Source organism: Aplysia californica, unplaced genomic scaffold (assembly GCF_000002075.1).
Source record: "Aplysia californica isolate F4 #8 unplaced genomic scaffold, AplCal3.0 scaffold00215, whole genome shotgun sequence".
In the NCBI taxonomy this organism is placed as follows: Eukaryota; Metazoa; Mollusca; class Gastropoda; order Aplysiida; family Aplysiidae; genus Aplysia; species Aplysia californica.
Window position 1 is genome coordinate 447,483 of NW_004797485.1, and position 23,607 is coordinate 471,089.

General features: G+C 39.7%; 1 protein-coding gene across 2 annotated transcripts in view; it reads right to left on the minus strand.

Annotated features, from left to right (window-relative positions):
- LOC101845099 (midasin) overlaps window positions 1–23,607 on the minus strand; it is a gene marked incomplete at its 5' end in the record, with an annotated part of 58,080 nt that overhangs the window by 4,420 nt on the left and 30,053 nt on the right. For both annotated transcript variants that reach the window (XM_035970059.1, XM_005099490.2), the window contains 19 exon segments: window positions 605–719; window positions 1,720–1,793; window positions 2,631–2,805; window positions 3,671–3,786; window positions 4,487–4,576; window positions 5,636–5,839; window positions 6,470–6,805; window positions 7,347–7,445; window positions 7,903–8,082; window positions 9,271–9,399; window positions 10,685–10,815; window positions 11,225–11,336; window positions 14,255–14,419; window positions 16,853–17,001; window positions 17,664–17,796; window positions 21,479–21,616; window positions 21,822–22,055; window positions 22,209–22,291; window positions 22,986–23,503. In XM_035970059.1, coding sequence (XP_035825952.1) covers window positions 605–719; window positions 1,720–1,793; window positions 2,631–2,805; window positions 3,671–3,786; window positions 4,487–4,576; window positions 5,636–5,839; window positions 6,470–6,805; window positions 7,347–7,445; window positions 7,903–8,082; window positions 9,271–9,399; window positions 10,685–10,815; window positions 11,225–11,336; window positions 14,255–14,419; window positions 16,853–17,001; window positions 17,664–17,796; window positions 21,479–21,616; window positions 21,822–22,055; window positions 22,209–22,291; window positions 22,986–23,503 — 3,181 coding nt within the window.

The window sequence follows — 23,607 nt, forward strand, 5'->3', positions numbered from 1 at the left end:
GCTTATGGGTAAGTGTGGGAGTGAGTGTTTATGATCCATTCTGCATGCGAGCATATGTGTGAGTGTGTGTGTGTGTGTGTGTGTGTGTGTGTGTGTGTGTGTGTGGGCAACGAAAATTGAAAAAAGCCAGGCAATAAAGAGTCACACAAGAGAGCTCGGGGCATCTGAGACTTCCAGAATTTTTTTTAATGTCACTAAAAATAAATTAATAAATAATAAAAACAAACATTAAATTAATTTTACTTTGATTCTCCTGGGGAAATCTGGATAACAATGGAAAACATAAATACATAATTAACACATACATATATTCAAAGAACAAATACACAATTTTACACCAATGAAGAACAATTTTACAAATATGCCAATGCTAGTCGCCATTGAGCAGCGCACTGATTCTTTTTTTAGCTACAGCTGTCGTGTCTTGCTCACGGCCACACCCCAGCGACCACCAATTTAAACCCTGTATCACCATCCCTTGCTAAACATTATATTTGAGTCTGAACTCGCTCCTCACTGGGTCACTGGAGCCCCCTAAAATAGAACCTGCGAAGGTAAGATAGTATCATCTCTTCTTAACTCCTGCCCGCATGCGGTCACTCACCAGTCCGTATTTGGTCTGTTTCTGGTCACAGGTCAGGTGCTGTAGGATTTGACCTCCGGCCTGAGAGGTTAGAGGTTGACCAAAAGGATGTAACAGCCGAACCTCTTCGCCAAAACTAAGATACAGAAAGATAAAAATTATGAAAATGAATGAGTTGGCTGTATAACAAAAGCAAATATAATAATGTATGTACTTCAATGAGTTTACATTCTTATTCATCTATCTATCCATCTGACATAATTTGAAAATGTATATTAGCTTCAGTTTTATTCATTTATAAAATGTAACAAATAGATTAACACACATAATAATGTTGAAGTTCAACAATAGGTTACTGCGAGAGAGTGAGATAATGGCCATAATATTTCACCAGAGAATGATTATCAAAATAGTAAAGTAGAAATGATAGCAGGTCTTATCACATCAGTGTGCTATTCTCCCCCCCCCCCCAAATAAAACCCACACATATACACACAACCCACCAGATGCAGCATACAAAGACAAATCATCATCATTATTGGCCTTTCTCAGCTCCTGACAGATCATAGGCTATGAACAATAGCTCTCCATGTTCTTCATCCAGGGCTATTTCCTCAACCGCTGTCCAGCTATATCCCATCATTTAGACCCAAATCTACAACCCTCCTCCAAGTACTTTTAAGCCTTCCTTCTTTCTTTTTCCTTGTGGATTCCATCTTAACTCTTTGAACCCCATCGGACATTGGGAGCGTCCGGGGGTGATAATGCTGGGAGCGTCCAGTACTAGTGACAACTATTTCATTTTATTAGTGCTAGTTTTTGCTAGTTTTTCGGAACTATTCCCGCACCAAGTTTTTTAGTTTAGTAATGACTAAGCCTTTATTTCCACTATTTAGAAGTTGGAGGCAAGCTTTTGGGGTTATAATGAGACATATATGCACTAGGTTTAGGTAACTGTAGAAAAAAACTTTAGGAAACAGGAAAAAACTCAGGGCATAAAGAGTTAAGGCTTGGTGGGTAAAGTTTATTAAAAATTTTTTCAGGGTGCGTCCAATACATTTTCATTTCATTTTTCTGATTTCTCTATTTTCCATTGATTACAAAGACAAATACAGATACATAAACACACAACCCACCTGCACACAGCCAGGTCCCCAGCGTCCAGTAGAGTGAGGGCGGTCGACACCAGAGCCAAGCATTCAAAGGCCAACTGAGGGGGAGAGAGGGACAGTGAAATAGGAAAAGCAGTTAGTCGGGCATTTCAATCACTAATTAAATATATGAATGAAAAAAATCCAAACCAATAAATAAATTCAAATTTATTGATTCCACTGGGTCATTAAACTGCTATGTCATACCATTGTACAATGAGTATATAGAAACCTAGTCAGAGAAAAATAAAAGACATACTTTAACGAAGCAATGCTGTAGAAAACAATGAAGATGTACATTAACAAAGCAATGCTCTAGGAAAGAAAGATGTACTTTCACAAAGCAATGCTTTTGGAAACTGACAATGTATGTTAAGAAAGCAATCTTCTGAGAAACAATGATGACATTACAATACAATGCTCTATGAAACAATGAAGATGTATTTGTATTATGGTAGAAGGTTTTACGGCGCTTGCAACTGCATAAGGTCATATGAGCGCCAAGGGGTGGGTGTCAACAGAGAAGTCTTTAAAGGGAATCAGGCTTAGACTGCTCACCTCTCTAGCTTCAACAGCATAAGGTCTGCTTCGACTATCAAGGCACCCCAAAATAGCAGGTCACAAGGGAGTGACAAACATACAAAAGAAGTAGAGGAAAATGACAATAGTAAGGATCAGGAAAGAAAAAGCAGCAGTTCCCTGTTGTAGATCAGGCACAGTTATGAGTGTGACATGAGTCAGGCATTCTACTAAGCTTGAACGAGATATGTCCCCCCTTTGGGAATGGCCTAAAGACACTTCAGTCAGTGGCACTGCCCGGGGGATAATGAAGATGTACATTAACAACGCAACGCTCTATGAAACCATGACGACATTATCATATAGATGTAACAAACCTGCTTGGTGTGGCTGTCAGCCATGCTGGAAGAGTCGTCCACGGCGATCATGATCTGGTACTGTCTCTTGCTGGGCTTGCTGCGGCGTAGCCAGATCTTGTCCTTACGGAACTGCGAGGCGATGTACGGGATCACCTTGCGCATGTTCAGACGCTTGCCCGTGCGGTAATCTCCCCTGAAGAGACAAACAAAATAAGGAAAAATTTAGTATTGTTATTTGAACTTCGATGTCTTCACATATACAGTGGAAACCTGATATAACAGGGATGGTGGGACCAGAGAAAAAGCCACCTTATATCAGATCCTTGTTGAATCAGAAATGTAAGGGAAGTAAGCATTTGTGGACTAATCTAGCTGTATTTATTCATGGGTAGTTTCCCTTGCCATAAGTACCATGTGGCAGGCCTGCGCATGACACATTACATGTGCGTGTAGCTAGGCTTAGGGGGCTCTCTCGCTTCACCCGCTGCGTGTGCTTGAAGTGGGCTTGCTCCATCACTGCGTTACTCTCTCTCTCTCACTTTTTATATATTGTTACGAGCCTTTGTCCCTGCTATAATCGATTGGGCTCCGAAACGGCCCTGTTATTACCGATAACTTTTAATAAAGACAAATAGTAGGAAAAATTGGGGATTTTAAAAATCCCTGTTATTACTGGGCCTGTTATATATGGTTTCCACGGTAATGCAGTCCGGTGCAGACTGTGAAAAACTTATTAAAAATCTTTTTGGTCTCATATCTCTTATTCGGGTGCCAAGTTAATGAAATTATTCACATCAGACAATCATTAACTGTGAAAACATGCGTAAACAAATACAATATTTCATCAATAAGATGAAAGAAAATCAGGATATGAATATTAATGTTTAGATCTATTTGTTAAGCATCTTCTAACTCTCTCCCCTTCCCCCTCCCGAACCTCCAACTGGCTATCCTAAACCGTAACCCTTTGGACCACGGTCGTCTGTATCCTTCATTAAGACAGACAGTCATTTTTTCCTCGACTACTACACAAATCCACGAACACAGCGACAACCCACCTGAGCTGGGTGGCCTGCGAGGGCTCCAAGATAAGACGTAACTGCTCACACAACTCCTGTGCCAGGCTGCCCGTCACGGCCAGGTACTGCTGCCACGCCTCACTCGCTGCCGCTGCCTGGAAGACAGGGAGAACAAAAAACTTTTTTTTTAAAAATAAGGGTGGGGGAATGAAAAAATAAAAGCTTGATATATAATCATGTTCTACTACATATGACTATAATACAGCCTCAGGGCATCAAGCTAAGTAATTAAAAAAAAAAAAGAAAAGGACCCAGCAAATATAATAATTAATATAGTCGAATCTGTTTTAACAAACATCTGTCCAAGAAAACCACTTGTACGAACAAATAAATGACCCCATCATTTATCTTATATCATAATGACACTGTCCTAGACATTCACCTATCTATGATAACTACTTTTCTCCTCAACAATGGGCCCACTTTGATAAAACATATACAGTTCCCATTATCTTTTTAAAAAAATCATTATGGCTATGAACAATCTTTGAGGCAACAAAATTTGGGTTAACTGAGAATAATAATAACCTAATTATTTGCACCATTTAGCCCCCACAATGACCTTACAATAATCATAAAATGATAAAAATTAAATTTTATTTTCCTGCCTTTTTCATGGTGAAACCTTGTCTGACTTGAAGGTACAGACTTGTGAAAACTTACATATGAGATTCAAAACTACCAACATCTCCTACACTTACAATGGAAATCCTGCTATGACACCAAGCGTAGGGGTCAAAGACCAAAGGTCGTAAAAAAAGACCAAAAAAAGAAATCAAAGGGGCAGAAACTTACCACATCCTCATCTTCTTGCTCTGGATGAGACCACAGACTGACACACTGCTCCAGATCTGCTCGCAACTGACCAATGTCCAACTCAGAGACCTAGAGAAATTGCACAGCATGAATGGACTGACTTGAAGAAAAATACATTGCTGTTTTTTAAATCACCATATTTGTGTGTGTGTGGTGTGTATATGTGTGCGTGTGTGTGTGTGTGGTGTGTATGTGTGTGTGTTTGTGTGTGTGTGGTGTGTATGTGTGTGTGTTTGTGTGTGTGTGGTGTGTATATGTGTGCGTGTGGTTTGGAGGGGGAGGGGGGCACCTTACAGGTAATGAATGATTGACTATGTATACAGGAGATTTAATGTTCAGAATCAATATAAATTCAAGTAAGCGGCTTGGAAAGAAAGGGGGGGGGGGGGCATTTATTTTATACCCTTCTTTTGACATATATAAATTGCAGAGAAAACAGAAAATTATTTTACTTTGCAAGAATTGACAGTGTTCCACTCATGAATAATTAATCTTACAGCTCCAATGTTTATGTCATTTAGGGACTCACCACTAATAAGAGAACATCTTGGTTTAATACTACTTACTTAAGACAAGAACAAGTTTCATGGATACTGGAAAATTTACTTTACTTAATTAATTATTTGTTAAAAAATTGACAACGGTCCATTCATAACTAATCTAATAACTATAATATTTGTGCCATTTATGGGCTAAGCACGAAAAGGGGATAATGGTTTACTTAGTAACTACTCAAGTCATTTCATTCCTTTTTTTTCTTTCCAAACATACGTTTCAGACATACTGTAAAAAAACAAACAACCAACTTTCCTGCCAGCTTAGACATCACTACATTTACATAAACAAAAAATGTGAGGTGTGCTCACAAAATGAATTACTTCTCGGATTTTAACCTAATGCAAATAGATACCAAAAAATATAAAGGTAGAGTTTTTACAATTTTTTAGTATGATATCATATAAGACAAGTTAAACTTAAGGAAAATAGCACTGGTTTAGAATCTACAAATATGACCTTTGTGTTGATTTTTGGCTGATATCTCCATTCACGGATTGCGAGAAGTATCTCATTCTGTCAGCATGCCTCACAAATAATAACAATGAATTATCTGCAACATTTTGAACTCACCTGAGATCCCAGGTGTAGATGTTCCAGCACGGTGTGGATGCTGGACTCTGGGGCTCTGTCGACTGTCATGGTCAATACGCGGTCACCCTCCACTTCTACAGCCTGTCCATCCTGCCCGTCCCCTCCTTCCTTTGTCTCACCGCTGTCCTGTTCTTTCGACTCCTTCGCTTTTTTCGCTCTCTTCTCCGGTGCTTCTGCGTCCATCTGAGCATGGGAGACATAAGAGAGAGGAGAATTAGTTGCCAAATCATAAACTCGTACAAAAATATAAGTGCCATCTTTATGTAGAAAGAGCTCAAGGAATTGTTGAGCCTCTGACAAAACATTACTAACTGACTTCATACACCATTCCCTCAAGCTATTTTCTTATTCTATGAACAATGGTAAGCTAGAAAGACTACAGAAGAGTTACACTATCAAGTTTAGTTTTTAGAAAGAGTTTTACTGCACTTGCAACACAATAAGGTCATATAAGTGCCTCAGACTAGAGGTGTTATAAGAGGGTAACAAACACAAAAACAGAGGAAAGATATGGACGATAGCCGTTTGATAGGAGAGAGAAGGAGCAAACCACAATAGAGCATCCGCCAACCACACACAAGTTACATCATCAAATCAATCAATCTTTTCATTTATGTTAGTATTCAGGCTTTTTACTTCCAATTATTATTTTATGAAACCTTATTATCAGAAATGACATATTATTGGTCTTAAGTTCTGAAAACTCATTTTCATTTCAGCAATATTTTCTTTCACTCCTTTGATATTTAAGGAGGCACATCCTTCATTCCCATCTTCCGACCAAACAAACCTCTTTTTCTTTATACTTCTCACCTCCTCTTCTTTCTCCTCCTCCATCTTGACATCCTCATCAGCCTTCAGCTGTTCCTCCTCATCCTCCTCCTCTTGTGAAGGTACAGCTTGCTTGTCAGCTGTCTGCTCCGCAGTGGCTGTATCAACCGTCTGTGCGTCCCATTGTGACCGAGCGTCCTTCACGTGCTCATACTCCGCATGTCTCTCATCCTTCTTCTCACCCTTTTCGTCATTTTCATCATCGTCAGCCTCATCACGTTTTTCACGAGCCTCGTCTGTGGTCTTGAGACGTCGGTGCTGACGATCGTGGGAGCCGAGGGTTCGGTCGCTGTCGGATTTACCCGGTTTTCTTTGACTCTGGAGGAAAAAATGTTACAACGATACTTCATTCAGTGTGGCACTGAAGCAATATATAAGGGTGAGTGTGGAGGAAAAGGGGAAAAAATAGGGGGGGGGGGGGATATAGAGAAGGTTCAAAGGGAAGAAGAGACAGACTGTCAGACTGAGAGACTTGACCACGAGAGTCCCCTGGTATGCTAAGAACTTACTCAGTTAAATACGCTCACATTCTCTCTCTATCCCTGCCCGTCCCCTCCCCTTCACTCCCAAATCCCCCCCCCCCCCCACAAACATACACACAAACACAAATCAAGGCCACAAAACAAGACAACCCTTTTCACATAAACACTCACCTAACTGTCTGTACTCTCTTGCTCTTTCTTTCTCACACACACACACACATACACACAAACACAGGTGCACACACATAGACACACACAAAGATACACACACACACACACAGACACATACACACACAAAGATACACACACACACAGAGATACATACACATACATACAACATGAAACCTACAACAACCCTTTACACAAACCCAACCCACCTGAGTGTCCTGTGCGTCCGAGGGCGTCTCAGCACTCTGCCTTGACCGTTGCCCAGTGTGACCCTCTTCAGCCTCTGCTTGGGCTGTCCCCAAACCGTCCTGTGCACAACAGAGACAACACAAAACAAATCAATTTCAAAGCACCTAAATTATTCATTGGAACTTAAAATGTTACACAAGCATATTCTGTATGTTTCAGGGACAAACATGCATTTACCCCTGAGGGAAATTAATCATCCACAGGTGCCAAAATAGCGGCAAAAAATAACACTGAACTTTTCTGACTCCTGAAATCATATGTATGCGGACTCAAAATTTGCAGACCATATCGAAGGTGAAAGTCGCAAAAAGTTTTAAGTCCAGAAACACCACTTTTGAAATAAACACAAAAGAACTGTATAAATGTTATTTTTACCATTTTTATTATTTTATTATTTATGCATGAACGTATGTTTCCCATTGTAAACCAAATTGCCCTTCTGGGATCAATAAAAATGTAATCTATTTTTAAGACTTTATTATTTATCCTGTTTTTATACATTGTCCCAGCACCTACCCTGTCTTGCGTGTCCTCAGCGGGCGTGTCCTGGTCCACCTCTCCAGCCGTTGTGTCCACCTCTGGGTTTGTGGCACTCCCGGCATCCTGGGCAGAGTCCCCGTCCTGGCCCGGCCTCGGCTCGGCCGCTTCTTCTTCCTGGTCTCTCTTCAGCTGGGACGTGGGTTTGTCCTCCTCTTCCTGCAGACGGGAACAGGTTAGTTTTAGTAAGTGTTTTACAGCACTTGCAACACAATAAGGTAATATAAGTGCTGAAGATTAGAGGTGTTACAAGAGAGTAACAAACACAAAAAATAAGGAGGAGGAGACAGAAGGACGATAGTTTTTGATAGGAAAGAAGAAGCAAACCACACCAGAGCACCCTCCAACAACCCACATTCGATAGTAAACAAGACATCTTGTTTTTTTTAAAGTTTTAGTAAGAGTTTTATGGCACTTGCAACACAATAAGGTCATATAAGTGCTGAAGATTAGAGGTGTTACAAGAGAGTAACAAACACAAAAAAGGAGGAGAGATAGAGACGATAGATGTTTGGTAGGAAAAAAGGAGTAAACAACACCAGAGCTCCTGCCAACCACCCACGCAGACGGGAATGAGACACATTGACACAACAAGATGGGTAAGTATCATGAGTATGCTTGTTTGTTGTTTGAGTAAACAGAGGCACATCGACATAATAATGGTTTATTTAGGGCTGGGAAAAAGTAAGACAGACAGACAGAAACAATAGAGGGAAAGTAAAGGAGTAAGACCTACCAGTAACATCCTCCAACCACTCGCGAAAATAAGCACATTGACACAACACAATAGGTAAACAAGACACGCACATTGACACACAACACCAGTGGAAAACAAGACATTCACACAATATGACCTGTAAACAAGACACACTGACACATCATGACTAGTAAACAAGTAACAATGACACAACATTGTCATTAAACAAAACACATTGACACAATATGATCAATAAGCAAAACATAAGACACAAAATTATTTGTAAAATCTGACATATTTCAATCTGATTTTCACCCCCCATTCCATCCCTTGTCTCTAGCATTTCTTCTCACCTGTTTACAGTTCTCACCAGAGGAAAAGTCTCTCTATAGCATCAGTAGACCGGTGGTTAGGCCACCAGACTCATAATCATCAGATTGCGGGTTTGGGGGATTTGAGGCTCAGCTCAGCCCGACATAGTTTCCTTGGGAAAGGTTCTTTACACAAATATTGATATTTATCTCGGTCCTATAGGAGATAGACATTTAAATTTGGAGGTCCCACATTTGAAATAATCTTTCCCTTTTCCCCCCAAACACACACACACACACACCCACTCACAGACAGACACCTCTGTCAATATTTCCCACCTGAGCAGAAGCCCCCTCCTCTCCCTTTCCATCCTCCTCTTCCTCCGGCTTTTGTGCGTCTGTGTTTGTGTCCACCTCAGTGTCTTCCTCAGCCTCCTCGTCCTTGTCCGCTTCAGCAGCAGGTGTTTCCTGCACACAGACAAACACACACATACACATCACAAAAATGTACAAAATGGGAAAAAGGAAAACATTCTCGAGGCTAAAAAAACACCCAGTATAGTTTTTGTATCAGTACAAGTACCATGCATTTACATGAAAATCTAGATTTGGCTCCCCGCAATCAGCACCCTACAAGTAATTATGCACAGAAGTGCTCTATACCATGTAACAGTCTTATAGCATCAATTACAATTGTCAACTTTAGGAAATGTTTTACATCCCCATCGCCACAATTCACACCATCTATAAGGGGGTCCACTTCCACAATGTTTTAGAGAGTTAATATAAAACACTTGCTAGAAATCTTGTACCCATAATCCTGCCAGAGCACTTTCACTGTGACATATCATGTGCGCCCGAACCCCCCCCCCCCCCCCACAATGAAATCACATTTCTGTTTTTGCCAATACAGAGAATTAGACCAACACAATCAAGGTTATTCAGTACATGTAAAAAGCCAAGACAAAGTATCTAAGCACTTTATGATCTTAACTACTGAAATGTTCCTGCTGTGCAAACTCCAGGGCCTAAGTGTGTGAGGCTAAGGAGGATCGAGGCAGGGAGTTCTGTAGCAGTCTCCAACAGTCACATACACACAGACAAGGAGAATGTGATATAAGTATTCGGGGACTGCAGGCTAAATGTGGTGTCGATGGAATAATATAATAATAGATTGCATTTATATAGCGCTCTATCCCATACTAGTATAAGCTCTGAGCGCTTTACACCAATCACATAATCATTCACATAAGAAAAAATATTTCACAGAAACAAGAAAAACCAGTTCAACTACATGAAGAAGAATTTTCACAACCGTACACTCAACTATACACGACAGAACAGTTAAAAAATTATTTTTTAAAATTTTTAACGGATATTATTGGTATGATCTAAAAGCCTGTTCATTTGCCTTGCTTTGTATGAAACTAATACCCATCTACGTTGAATAAGAGTCCAGATATTTGTGACAGAAGGAGGGGGAGGTCACCTGGTGTCAGAGGAAAAACTAGCAAGAAAATGAGCACTAAAGTTTGATGTGACTCAAAACTGCAAATTTACATTCGTTGTTGCTTTGATCAACGGTTTTCAGTAAAATCCATGCAGAAATGTGTTTTTCAGTGAACATAAAAATGTGATGAGCCCAAAACGAACCCAAAAAATCAATAAAAATAGCCATACATTTTGATGAGGGCCTGATTTCACCACGATACCACCACATATTGAGCTGCTGTCGGAGACAGAACGGTCTTACCTGTGAGCCATCTTCATCCCCATCCTTGTCTTCTGACTGGTCTGCCTCTGGCGCTTGCTCCTCATCTTTCTCTGATTGGTTCTCTTGTTCCTGGACATCCTCTGTTTCCATGTCTTTCTCATTGTCCTGATCTGAAGAGTGGAAAGAAAAAAAAATCGTAAAAATAATCTGATCTCTACATTGTAAAATTAGCACTAAAGGTTTTTAAAAAATGTGAAACCCTTTCTAGTTACTGTATGTCCTCCATTGTCTTTTAAAATGTCTTACAACCTGATAGTCCCTGCTCATGAATAAAAACTTCTTTTGTCAAAATTTTTCACTCCTGGAAAGTCAAAGACACCATGAAGAAATAAAATATGGGTACAAAAATATGCCCTCTCAAAAAAAAAAAAAATAAATAAATAAATAAAAAATAAATAGAACAACTAAAAAACCCCACCAAAAAACCCCAACAACCAAACAAGCATTTAATATTCAGCAAAAATAAACAATTAAGAACTCTACGGCCAGAGAAAAAAAGCAAGCCGGTGTCATGCTTACCTTTATCCTGATCTCCCTCCAGGTTGAGATCCTCTCCCAAGTCCAGATCTTTCGTCTCTTCCTCGTCCTCCTCAGGCCGGTGAGGGTTGACCTTGTTGTCGTCATACTCCTCCTGTGAGGGACACAGTCAGAAATAATGACACTATCTGGATTTTTTTTTTCCGTAAGAGTTTTACAGCACTTGCAACACAATAAGGTCATATAAGTGTCAAAGATTAGAGGTGTTACAAGGGAGTAACAAACACAAAAAAGAAGGAGTGGAGATAAAGACGATAGATGTTTGGTAGGAAAGAAGGAGCAAACCACACCAAAGCACCCGCCAACCACCCACAATCTGGATTTAATGATGCATATAGGAATTAATGACACAATAAGAAATAATGACAAATTCTGGATTAATGACACGATAGTGTGAGGGAGACTGTGTGAGGGAGACTGTGCACAATCAGAAATGACACATTTTGGATTAATAACACAATACAATAGGAACTGATGATGAAATAAGAAATAATGATACATTCTGAATTAATAACAAAATGGGGGTGGGGTGGGGAAGTAAATCTGCAGTTCAGGAACAAGTTTACACTTCTGTACATTAAAATGTAACATTCCTTCCTGGTAAACTTCAAGAAGAAAAAAATCTAATGACAAAACAGAGAAGTACATTGACAAGATCCAGGTCATTCAGTACGTGGAAAAAGCCAAGACAAACAAATAGAGACAACAGAGGGAAAGAAAAGATCATACAAGCACTTTGTGTTCTAAACTACAGTCAATGTTCCTGCTGTGCAAACTCCAGGGCCTATGTGTGTGAGGCTAAGGAGGATCGAGGCAGGGAGTTCTGTAGCAGTCTCCAACAGTCACATACACACAGACAAGGACTATGTGACCTCAGTGTTTGGTGACTGCATGCTAAATACATATTTTTATAAAGCATACAGGAAAATACATTAGGATTTGAAAATAGTCACATTTCAACAGGAAGGAAAATAGCCCAGTGACTACAAGAAAAGAAAAAGATTACAACAAACTGCATTAATTAACACTTCGCCTTCATATTTTGGGGAAAATCCAAAGAAACTGCGCGGTAAACATTGCCAGTCGGCGAGATGAGGCGACTAAGTGTTAATTGCATATACTCTCTCGAGCATGGGAAACACATTTTTTTCGCAGCTTGAAGAAATAATAATGGGGATACAAAACAGAAAAACTACCCAATCCCATACTCTAAATCAGTCAGTTGGTGGTTGGCGGGTGCCATGGTGTGGTTTGCTCCTTTTTTTCTATCAAACATCTATTGTCCTTATCTGTCTAGAAACACCTCTAGTCTTTGGCACTCAAATTGAGTTGAAAGTGCAGTAAAACGCTTACTAAAACAATAAAGCAGTCAATATTCTCGCAGTGTAAACTCCTTGTGTCCCAGGTAAAGAACCTAACCATTACACAGATTCATCATGACCACAGTTGGTAAAAGAGGGAAGCATCTGTGGCATAGATGTTAGACGCTTAGCTGTTGCACGCAGGAGATGCGAGTTCGATTACTGAGTGGGGATAAATATTGAATTCATAGCTCAGTCTTTCTGCTGGGATATTGTATCCTTCTCAGCATGGGATGGGAATGCAATGAAGAACAAGTAGAGGCAATCAGGGCCGAAGCCGGTCTCCTGAAAGATCTAAATTGTGTAGATGAGGGCATAAAAACACCTTTTCTTTGTTTTTTGAAAGCTGATAACCTATATCATAGCGTTTTACTAATACACTTTGTATTTTGAGTCAGTCAATGTTCCTGCTGTGCAAACTCCAGAGCCTATGTGTGTGAGGCTAAGGAGGATCGAGGCAGGGAGTTCTGTAGCAGTCTCCAACAGTCACATACACACAGACAAGAAATATGTGATTGTATTTGGTGACTGCATGCTAAATACATATCATTATAAAGCACATGATAAAAATACATTGGAGTTGAGATCAGCCACATTTTAGCTGAGACAAGAACAGCCCTGTAATGTGAAAAAAAAAGGGGAAGATTACCACAGCACTGCATTTCATTAACTGCCTGCCCTTATCGTCAGAAACATACATCTTATAATGAGGTTTGAAGAAATAGCATTAATAGTTTAGACACCTTCATAATTCAAAGCATTCACAGAAATCCACTGACAGCCATTGCTTTAAAAACCTGCATTTTAAATCCTGCCTTTATCCAACACAAGTAACAAACGGCAATTCCTACATCGAATTCAAAAAATGAAAAGTCAATGTTGACCAATTATAAATGTACACAACCACTGAAATTTGTTTAGCATATGGAGAGCAAAACAGAAAAAATAATCCAAAGGTAACTCTGTATTTTGAAACTATCAATGTTCCTGCTGTGCAAACTCCAGGGCCTATGTGTGTGAGGCTAAGGAGGATCGAGGCAGGGAGTTCTGTAGCAGTCTCCAACAGTCACATACACACAGACAAGGAATATGTGATCTCAGTGTTTGGTGACTGCATGCTAAATACATATTTTTAAAAAGCATACAGGAATATATATATAAGATTAGAGTTGAAAATAGCCACATTTCAAAAGGAAGGACAGTAACAACAAGTAAAAAAGAAAAAAAAGATTGCAAGACACTGCATCTACTAATAGTTTTAGTAAGCGTTTTATACCTTGCATCATAATCAGGTCATATAAGCGCTGAAGATATGAGGTGTTACAAGAGAGTAACAAATACAAAAAAGTGATCCTGCACCAAAACACAGTTTTTAATATAGGGCCCAAATAGACCAACTTTTTTATTGCTGGATAAATATTTATGAAAAATTAATTTTGTTTAATTGCTGGCCTGCAGAAGTGCCATGCAAAGTTTCGTAGGCATAGGTAAATTAATAAATGGATCTAGAATTATTTTACCTCTGACAGAACAAAGTGAACAAGCTGTAACAGCAACCAACGCCTACTACTTCCAAATGGGGTCGCTGTAAGGCGGACACCACTGTATTATCATTATGCTCTTTCTCCCTCACAGCCCCTAGCTCACTTACATCATCACTCATCAACTCATTCGGCTGTGTATCCTCCTCCTTTTGTCTGTCCATCTCGTTGTCTTCCTCCTGGTTAGCCTCGGGAGCATTTTTGTTATCGTCCTTTGCCACCATCTCTTCCTCCTTCTTGTCCATTCCACCTCCCCCTTCATCATCTTTGTTTTCCTGCACAGTAATGATTGAATAATTGAACATTAGCCATCAGCCTGCAGAGTAAAGATGGAATGTCAGTCATCTGCTTTTTCAGTCAAGATTGAATGTCAGTCATCTGCCTGTACAGTAAAGATTGAATGTCAGTCATCTGCTAGCACAGTAGGCCTAAAGATAGAATGTCAGTCATCTGCTAGCACAGTAAAGATTGTATGTTATTCATCAGCTAACGCAGTAAAGATTGAATGTCAGTCATCTGCTTGAACAGTAAAGATTGAACGTTATTCATCAGCTAACACAGTAAAGATTGAATGTCAGTCATCTGCTAGAACAGTAAAGATTGAATGTCAGTCATCTGCTTGTACAGTAAAGATTTCCTATCAGCCTGTACAGTACAGATTGAATGTTAGTCATCTGCCATTTCATTCGAGATGAAAAGCTAAACAACTTGAAATCTATAAAGCAGCAAGCGATTCTAAGCACTCAGTCTAAAGCCACATTGAACTACATCTTCTCTAAGAACCCTAGTCAATTTGCTGATAACGTTTGAATAAAGAGAGGCATTTTGACACAATAATTGTAATTTACTGCAGAGAACAAGTACGGTTAGTAAGATGATAAAACAAAGACTTTGGTGTATTACTTTTTTGAGGACTTAAAATGAAAATTTATGAGAAAGAAATTTTAACTCTTTCTGTGCCATGCGCCAATAGATCAGTGCATCGCTTTACATCTTTTGACCATGAGATGGTGTTGTGTCACAAAAAAAGGAAGAATAACATTTCTGTTTCTCCTGCATTTGAGCAAAACTTTTCCAAATCATTTTTCTTCTTGGTCCCTGCTCAATCCTATCATCTGATGCTTTTTTTGTTTAGCAGACAAAACAATGCGTAAATATTCTTCTTCTAATGTCGCAATAAGAGAGGATTAACAAAATTAGTATAGAAAAAAAAAAAGAATAAAGATCAATGAGTTTGCGAGTGTTTGTTTTATTACTGTCGTCGTCATCACCCTTGTTTTTGTTGAGGCCTATGCTTCTGCTCTTCCAAATCATTATTCAAAACACAATGCGAATGCTCTGTAAGCAATGAAAATTAAAGTTACGATTTCGCCTGTCATTAAAATTACCAGTCTCAATAGTCTGACACAGCTTTACTATGCAATGTTCCTGCTGTGCAAACTCCAGGGCCCATAAGGTTAAAGCCAAGGAGGATCGAGGCAGGGGGTTCTGTTGCAGTATCCAACAGTCACATAAACTCATAGATAAAGCCTATGTGACCTAAGGATTGGCAACTGCTTCATGAGGACTTGTACGTGAGATGTTGAATAAAAAAGAAATAAAAGAAATAGCAAACAGATTAATGACACACCAACGAAACAGTCTATAAGACAAAGAACTTATTATTAGGAGATCAAAATTGAAGGTACTAAAATTGGAGAAAAATCTCAAATGGTCAAGAGGGCAAGAAGACTGAAAACGTCTTTTCCCAGAGAATCTTGTGAAATAAATTAATTAATTAAAATTTGCAAAATAAAGTAATTGTAAAAGACAAAAACAACAGAGCCAAATAAAAAAAAGTAGGACCAACCAGTACCACCCTCTAACCACCTGCGTCAATTTACAATCAAGGCTGGAACTGTCTTTGGTTGATTAGTAAGACGGCAAAATGGAAAATTTCACAGATTATTTGTTTGAAGATGCAAAATGTAAACTCCAATAAAGGAAATTTTTGTTCTTTTATTCTTCCCCAGCAATATACCAATATATCAATGTATTGCTTTACACTTTTTGACCATGTGTAGATAATTTGTGTCACAAAAGAGGGAAGAGTGACATTTCTGTTTTTATTTCTCCTGCATTTGAATAACATTTTTCCTAGGCACAAAGTCTTATTCAAAACACAACAGAGCATGCTCCTTTTGCAATGAATGTGAAAGCTACAATCTTGTTTGTCATTAAAATTACAAACTGTCTCAACTCTTTGGCATAGCTTTATAATCGAATGTTCCTGCTGTGCAAACTCCAGGGCCCATAAGTGAAAAGCCAAGGAGGATCGAGGCAGGGGGTTCTGTTGCAGTCTCCAACAGTCACATAAGATCATAGGTAAAGCCTACGTGACCTAAGGATTGGTAACTGCCTGATAAGGACTTTTACGTGAGATGTTGAAAAACTGAGAAATAGTGACCAATGACATATCCACAGAACAGTTTAATAGACAAAAGATTTAACTATAAGGAGATCAAAATTGTAAAAATTTTAAAGGGGTGAAAATATAACAATCACCTCATCAAATTAAAGTTTGCATATTTTGTTTATAGCCATTCAAAAAAACACAAGCATCCTCCTCAAAAACCTCTAAATGATCTACTGTCATGAGAGCAGAATTAACCCCCCCCCAAAAACCCCCCCCCCTGATATATCTATCTATGTACTAAGAAAAATCATACTTTTTCCTCATCCACATTCTCTTCATCATCGCTTCCCCACATCCTCTCATCTAATCTCTCCTCCTGGTTTCCGTCAGCATCACCCATCTGTCTCTCCATATCTTCCTCTTCTTCCTTCTTGTCATCGTCATTTTCATCATTCTTATCATCTGCAATTGATAAAAATAAATATTCATCATTATCATGGTAGACACAAAACTATTGAAATTTAAAAAATATGAAATAATATTCGCTTCGAGTCTTTCCACAAAAACTACTTCAAAAAGATTGTCTGCTTTGAAGGAACAGTTGCTGGAGCCAAAATCTCATGTCATTAGGTTTGGTATAACTGGATTCAAATTACAGACTGCATAAACTAGATAAAAGCAGAACTGCTTCAGTCATCATTTCACATGGCACGATTGAAGAAAAAAACCTTCTGTACAAAAACTGCGTGAAACGTTTTGAGCTTAAAAAAAAAAAGTGAGGACAAGAAGACTTGACAAAAGAAAAATTAAGTTGTTGAAGTTGAGCTTACCAGCATCATCCTATAACTACCTACTTCAGAAATATGCAAAAGAGAGCACAAATCTGGCTACTTTCTTTGTCCTTGTCTTGCTTAAAAACTGCTAATTTCCAGGGAAAGCAATAATTCATGCATTCATTCATGGGGATAAAAGGGTCCTTGAACAACATGCCATATCTATCACAAACGCCACACACTTAGCACAGGACCCAAACCCACACCTCCCCTCAACATCCTAAGGATAAGAGAGGAAAGAAAAGGAAAAAGTAAAAGTAAGTTGGAGGAACAGTAAAGAAGTGTCCCCACCTGTGGCATCCATGTCGTGGAGCTTCCCGCCAAAGTCGTCCGACATCTCAATGGCGTTGTCCTCAGCGTCGATGTCCGGCTGGTCTCCGTCGTCCTCCTGCTGTTTCTCGCCGGCTTGTTTCGCTTCGTCCAACTGTAATTAGTGAATGTGAGTTTTTTTTAGTTTTAGTAAAAATTTTATGACACTTCCAACACAATAAGGTCACATAAGTGTCAACAATTAGAGGCGTTACAAGAAAGCAACAAACACACACACACACACAAAAGGAGGAGAGATAAGGACAATAAATGTTTGATAGAAAAGGAGGAGCAAACCACACCAGAGGCACCCACTAACCACCCACTCAGGTAAGAGGGATTTCCGTTTCATCATTTCATTACCCCTCCCCACATACACACACACACACGAAAAAACAAACAAAAAACAACCAAACAAAAAAAAACCCCTCTGAACAACATGGACACAAAAAGCGATAACTGGTTAAAAAATCTCTGTATACTAATTATGCTATGTTGATAAACACATCACTCAATGTATCCATCACAATAAAGTCAATGTTCCTGCTGTGCAAACTCCAGGGCCTATGTGTGTGAGGCTAAGGAGGATCGAGGCAGGGAGTTCTGTAGCAGTCTCCAACAGTCACATACACACAGACAAGGACTATGTGACTATGTGATATGGTGACTGCAAGGTAAAACACTTGTGATAGAAATGTCTATTCTAATTATAAAAGACATCCACCTTTCATGGCTGCAAAAAGGGGGATTGGTGACTGTAAAACTGAACTTTATGAATAACATAACACTATTCCCAAAAATATTTGTCTCTACTAAATAATAAAAAAAACAACCCTCACAAAATAACATATCTGTCGGTGCTGACACTTTAAGATAAAATTTCAAGGATGCCAGAGATAAGATAAATTGTCCAACAGTCATCAGACGCAGTCAAAATAGAAGCAAGCAGTGACAGCAAATTACTGGCATGGAAAGAAAAAGAGTCAGAGACAGCAAGATGAGAAAGACAGGAAGACTGAGAAATAAAATGAAACAGCCACAAGGAGATGGAACAAACATCAGCTAATAGAAGCATACGGAAAGAGATGTTCTGGCCATAGCTTCCTACTTTGACCACACAGATTTAAGTACTGGGGAAAAGGGCAAAGTTCAACGATATAACCATAACAATATCTACAGTGGGGAAAGTAATTGAAACTAAAATAACTTATCACAAATAAACATGTTACGAAAAAAATAAATGAAAAGAGACCGGGGGCAAGTGAGGTTGGGTCTAAAACAGCTCTTTGGCATAATGTAACATGCTGTGAGGGCTCACACAGCACTTTCAATATGACAATATGTAAATGTTCCTGCTGTGCAAACTCCAGGGCCTATGTGTGTGAGGCTAAGGAGGATCGAGGCAGGGAGTTCTGTAGCAGTCTCCAACAGTCACATACACACAGACAAGGACTATGTGACTATGTGGTATGGTGAATGCAAGGCAAAACATTTGTGATAGAAATGTCTATTCTAATTATAAAAGACACCCACCTTTCATAGTTTTAGAAAAAAAGGGGGGATTGGTGTTGGTAAAGCTGAAATTTATGAATATCATAACATCATTCCCAATAGTAATTGTCCCTACTTAATCATTTAAAAAAACCCGTCACCAAACAACATTCCTGTCGCTGCTGACACTTAAAAGATAAAATCTCAATGACATTAGAGAAAAGATAAACTGCCCAACAGTCAGACGCAGTAAATGTAGAAGCAAGCACTGACAGTATAATTACTGGCATGGAAAGAAAAAGACTGTCAGAGACAACCAGGTGACACAGATAAGGAAGACTGAGAAATAACATGATGAACATAAACAAGAATGTGGAACAAACATCAGCTGATAGAGGTAAATGGAAAGAGACGTTCCTGCCATATCTGCCTGCTTAGATTAAAGTACAGGAAGGCAGGGCTAAGGTCAATGAAACCACAGTCAAAAATGACAACAATGGGGGTTTGTTTGTATGAGTAAAGAGAAGCACATCGACACACTGATCGTCTAGTGCTGGGAAAAATTAAGATAGACAGACAGACAGACAGAAACTACAGAGGGAAAGTAAAGAAGTAAGACCTACCAGTGGCACCCCCCAACCACTCACCAACAATGAGGAAAGTATTTGAAACTAAAATAACAGACCACAGGTAAACACATTTCGGAAAAAAAAAATAAGAGAAAAAAATGGGAGCGAGTGAGGTTGAGTCTTAAACAGCTCTTTAGCATAATGTAACATACTGTGCTGGCACGCACAGCACTTTCAATATGACAATATCTAAATGTTCCTGCTGTGCAAACTCCAGGGCCTATGTGTGTGAGGCTAAGGAGGATCGAGGCAGGGAGTTCTGTAGCAGTCTCCAACAGTCACATACACACAGACAAGGAATATGTGACTATGTGATATGGTGACTGCAAGGCAAAAGGCTTGTGATAGAAATGTCTGATCTGATTACAAATATAACATTCACCTTTCATGGCTTTTGCAAAGAAAGAGAAGAGACGGGTGTTGGTAAAGCTGAACTTTATGAATAACATAACACAATTATCAACAAAATTTGTCCCTATTAAATAAAACAACCCCCCACCCCCCCTCCTCAATGACATCAGATATAAGATAAACTGCCCAACAGTCAGACGCAGTAAAAGTAGAAGAAAGCAGTGACAGTATATCACTGGAATGGAAAAAAAAAGGCAGTCAGAGACAGCCAGGTGACACAGACAAGGAAGACAAGAGAGGCAAGGGAAAGAGAGAAATAACGTGATAAACATAAACAAAGATGTGAAATAAATATCAGCTGATAGAGGAAAAATGAAAAGAGATGTTCCAACCATAGCTACCTAATTTGACCACACATATAATAGTAAGTGGAGGAGGGTTAAGGTCAATGAAATAAAGGTCACGATGACAACAATAGAGAAAGTATTGAAGTGAAAATAAATCATCAAAGGGAAACATGTTTCATAACCCCCCCCCAAAAAAAACAAAAAAACAAACCCCAACAAACCCCCCCCCCCAAGACAAAATGAGAAAAGAATGGGGGCCATCAAGGTTGGGTCTAAAACAGCTCTTTGGCATAATATACCATGGCACACACAGCACTTTCTGTATGACAATATTTAAATGTTCCTGCTGTGCAAACTCCAGGGCCTATGTGTGTAAGGCTAAGGAGGATCGAGGCAGGGAGTTCTGTAGCAGTCTCCAACAGTCACATACACACAGAAAAGGAATACGTGACTTTCAGACTTGATGGCTGCACGGTAAAACACTTGTAACAGAAAAGCCTATTAAGATTATTGTAATTTGCAAACGTGAAAAGAGGTGTCTAAACTTATTATTTAAAAAAATGTTTTTGGACACCTTGGAAATGCGCGCATGGGTAGTTTAATACATCTTGTAAAAAGACTACTTTTATATAAAGAGCAAAACCCAGACAAATTCACCTGAATTTCCCTTCGGTGAAGAGGATAGGTGGGACCAACTGAACAGCTCAACACTTCTCCTACATTTAGTGTATCCCCCCTCTTAAACACTCCAAGAAAAGAAACTAAATGACACCCCTATCTTCATCATCAAAACAAAGAGCCACACTGATATGATAACAGTCATTAAGTGTAAGGAAGAAGCAAAGACAGATAGACAAAAACAAAAAACAGAAAAAAGAAGAGAAGTAAGACCCATCAACGGTACATTTCCCCCACCTAAAAACTATACAGAAAAACGGTGCTCCTCACATTGAGCATAGAGATGATCACCCCCTCTCACCTGATCCTCCGACTCGATCTGGTCGCTGACATCCTTAGCTCCCTGTCCCTCTCCGAGTCCTCCTCCCTCCGCGTCCACAAACTCTGTCGCTCCCTCACCCTCCATCTCCTCACTCAGTTCCGGGGGAATGCAGAAACCCTGTAAAAATTTGAAATTACACGTTACTGACATATATCTTGAAGGAGACTTTTGTTTGATACACATTCGTAAAACCATTTATTGAACGTTGGGCTTCACAAACACCACAAATTGATTTGCGGATTTCTTTATAAAATCGTCAGTATCTCTGACAGCTACATTTAGTTTACTGAGAAGCTTCATGAGAAGCACAATGACTACCTACCTTCTGTGCCAGCTCTGTGAAGACAGCCAACAGCACAGACAGCAGCTTGCCCATAGCTCGGTGCAGCAGCACCCCACAGCCCAGCTGTCTCTCCACAGCCGCGGTGTACGTCTTCAGCAGGGGCTGGACCTGGCACAAAGCCTCCGCACAGGTCATGTGACACGGTGCCACTTCGTGCGGCTGGTCTGTGGCCCCCTTGAGGTCAGTGATGAGGTCCTGCAGTTTGCTCAGAGTCTGAGTGAAGAAATAAATGGTCAAGTTCAGTTTGAATAAAGAGAAGCACATTGATATAAATCTAGTAACAATCTTTTCGAGAAAATTTTTTTTTAAAAAGCAAGGCAGAGGGACAGAAATAACAAGCCAAACTGCTCAAAACAAAACACCTGCCTGTGAACAGCGGAGCTGACTGACCAGGTGCGTCTCTCTGTCCAGCAAATGTTTGGTGAGGTGCGCCTCTTGTAATTCTGCGTCTGAAAGCCAAGACAATTTCATACATCATAAGATCAATCAAGAAAACTTGAAAAAACCCAAATAAAATCAAACTTCCACTAACACAGCTTATGTATCTTCTTAACTAGAAGAGAACGTTTATCAACGACCCATGTAAAAGCAATTCAAAACAGCTAGAGAAAATTAGTGAATGCACACTAGTATAAACTTTGTATAATTTCTGTTATCAAAAGAACTCCCCTTATCTCTCTTCTGTGTCAGTCAGTACATCTTCATTTACAATCATAATAACTTTGACATATCTTTGTCATCATGTCATGGGACTCTTTCCTTTAATGATTAATGCCATAAAAATTAAAGCTGGAAAAGCAGAATCGGTAATTTTAAAAAAAATCTTGAAAATAAATTGAGCTTGGACAGGAAAAGCACATTCCTAGGGAACATGTTAAAACATGTTAAAAAACTTAAATTTGAATAAAAGGAAGAATTGAGCGAAGAAACTTTCAGAAACTTAGAAATCCCTATTAACACTTTGCAGTCACACAGCCAACAGTACAAAATACCCCATCAGGTCACCCAGCCAGGAAAGTGACTGCAACGGACATCTCCGGCCTTGCGCAGAAATGCGCCACGTGACCGGAACGGAACGGAGGATTTTCACTGTCGCATTACTGCGCCAAGTGACCGCAAAGTGTTAATCTCTGAAAAACAAACCTTGGCCTTCCGTCGCGGCATCTGAGCTCTGTTCAGCCGTCCCATCACCACCTGCAGCAGCAGCAGCAACACTAGCAGCGGCAACCTCTGCCTCAATCTGCACCACACCCTGCACACTCAGCAGCACAGACTCCACCAAAGTCTCCGTCTTCTTCAAGAACTCTCCGACAATCTCTGCGCTTTTATCTGCCGAACTGTCCGAGCCACTCTGTCGACCGGAAGAAACCCCATCATCAGTCTTACCCCGGGCACTTCTTCTGCCTGCCACTGAACCACCACCACCAGCACCTACTTTGGAGGCACTGCGAGTGTTCACCTGGTTATAGTGAATGTCTCCCAGCCATTCTGAGAAACGAGCGGTTGTCGATTTTATCTCAGTCACAACATAGGAGAGTGAGGATGTGAAAGGACTTGACTGATCATTTTGACTAGAGGAGAACTGAGTGCAGATGGTGGTCAGAGGTTCAGAGAAATTGTTGTAACAGTTTAATGTTGACTTCAGAACAGACACATCCGACCTGTTAAAAAAAGAACAACAAAAGGTTTTAAAGTTTGAAAAAAAAGGTGAGTCTGAAGACTAGCTAAACAATAACAACCTATGTGTGTGAGGCTAAGGAGGATC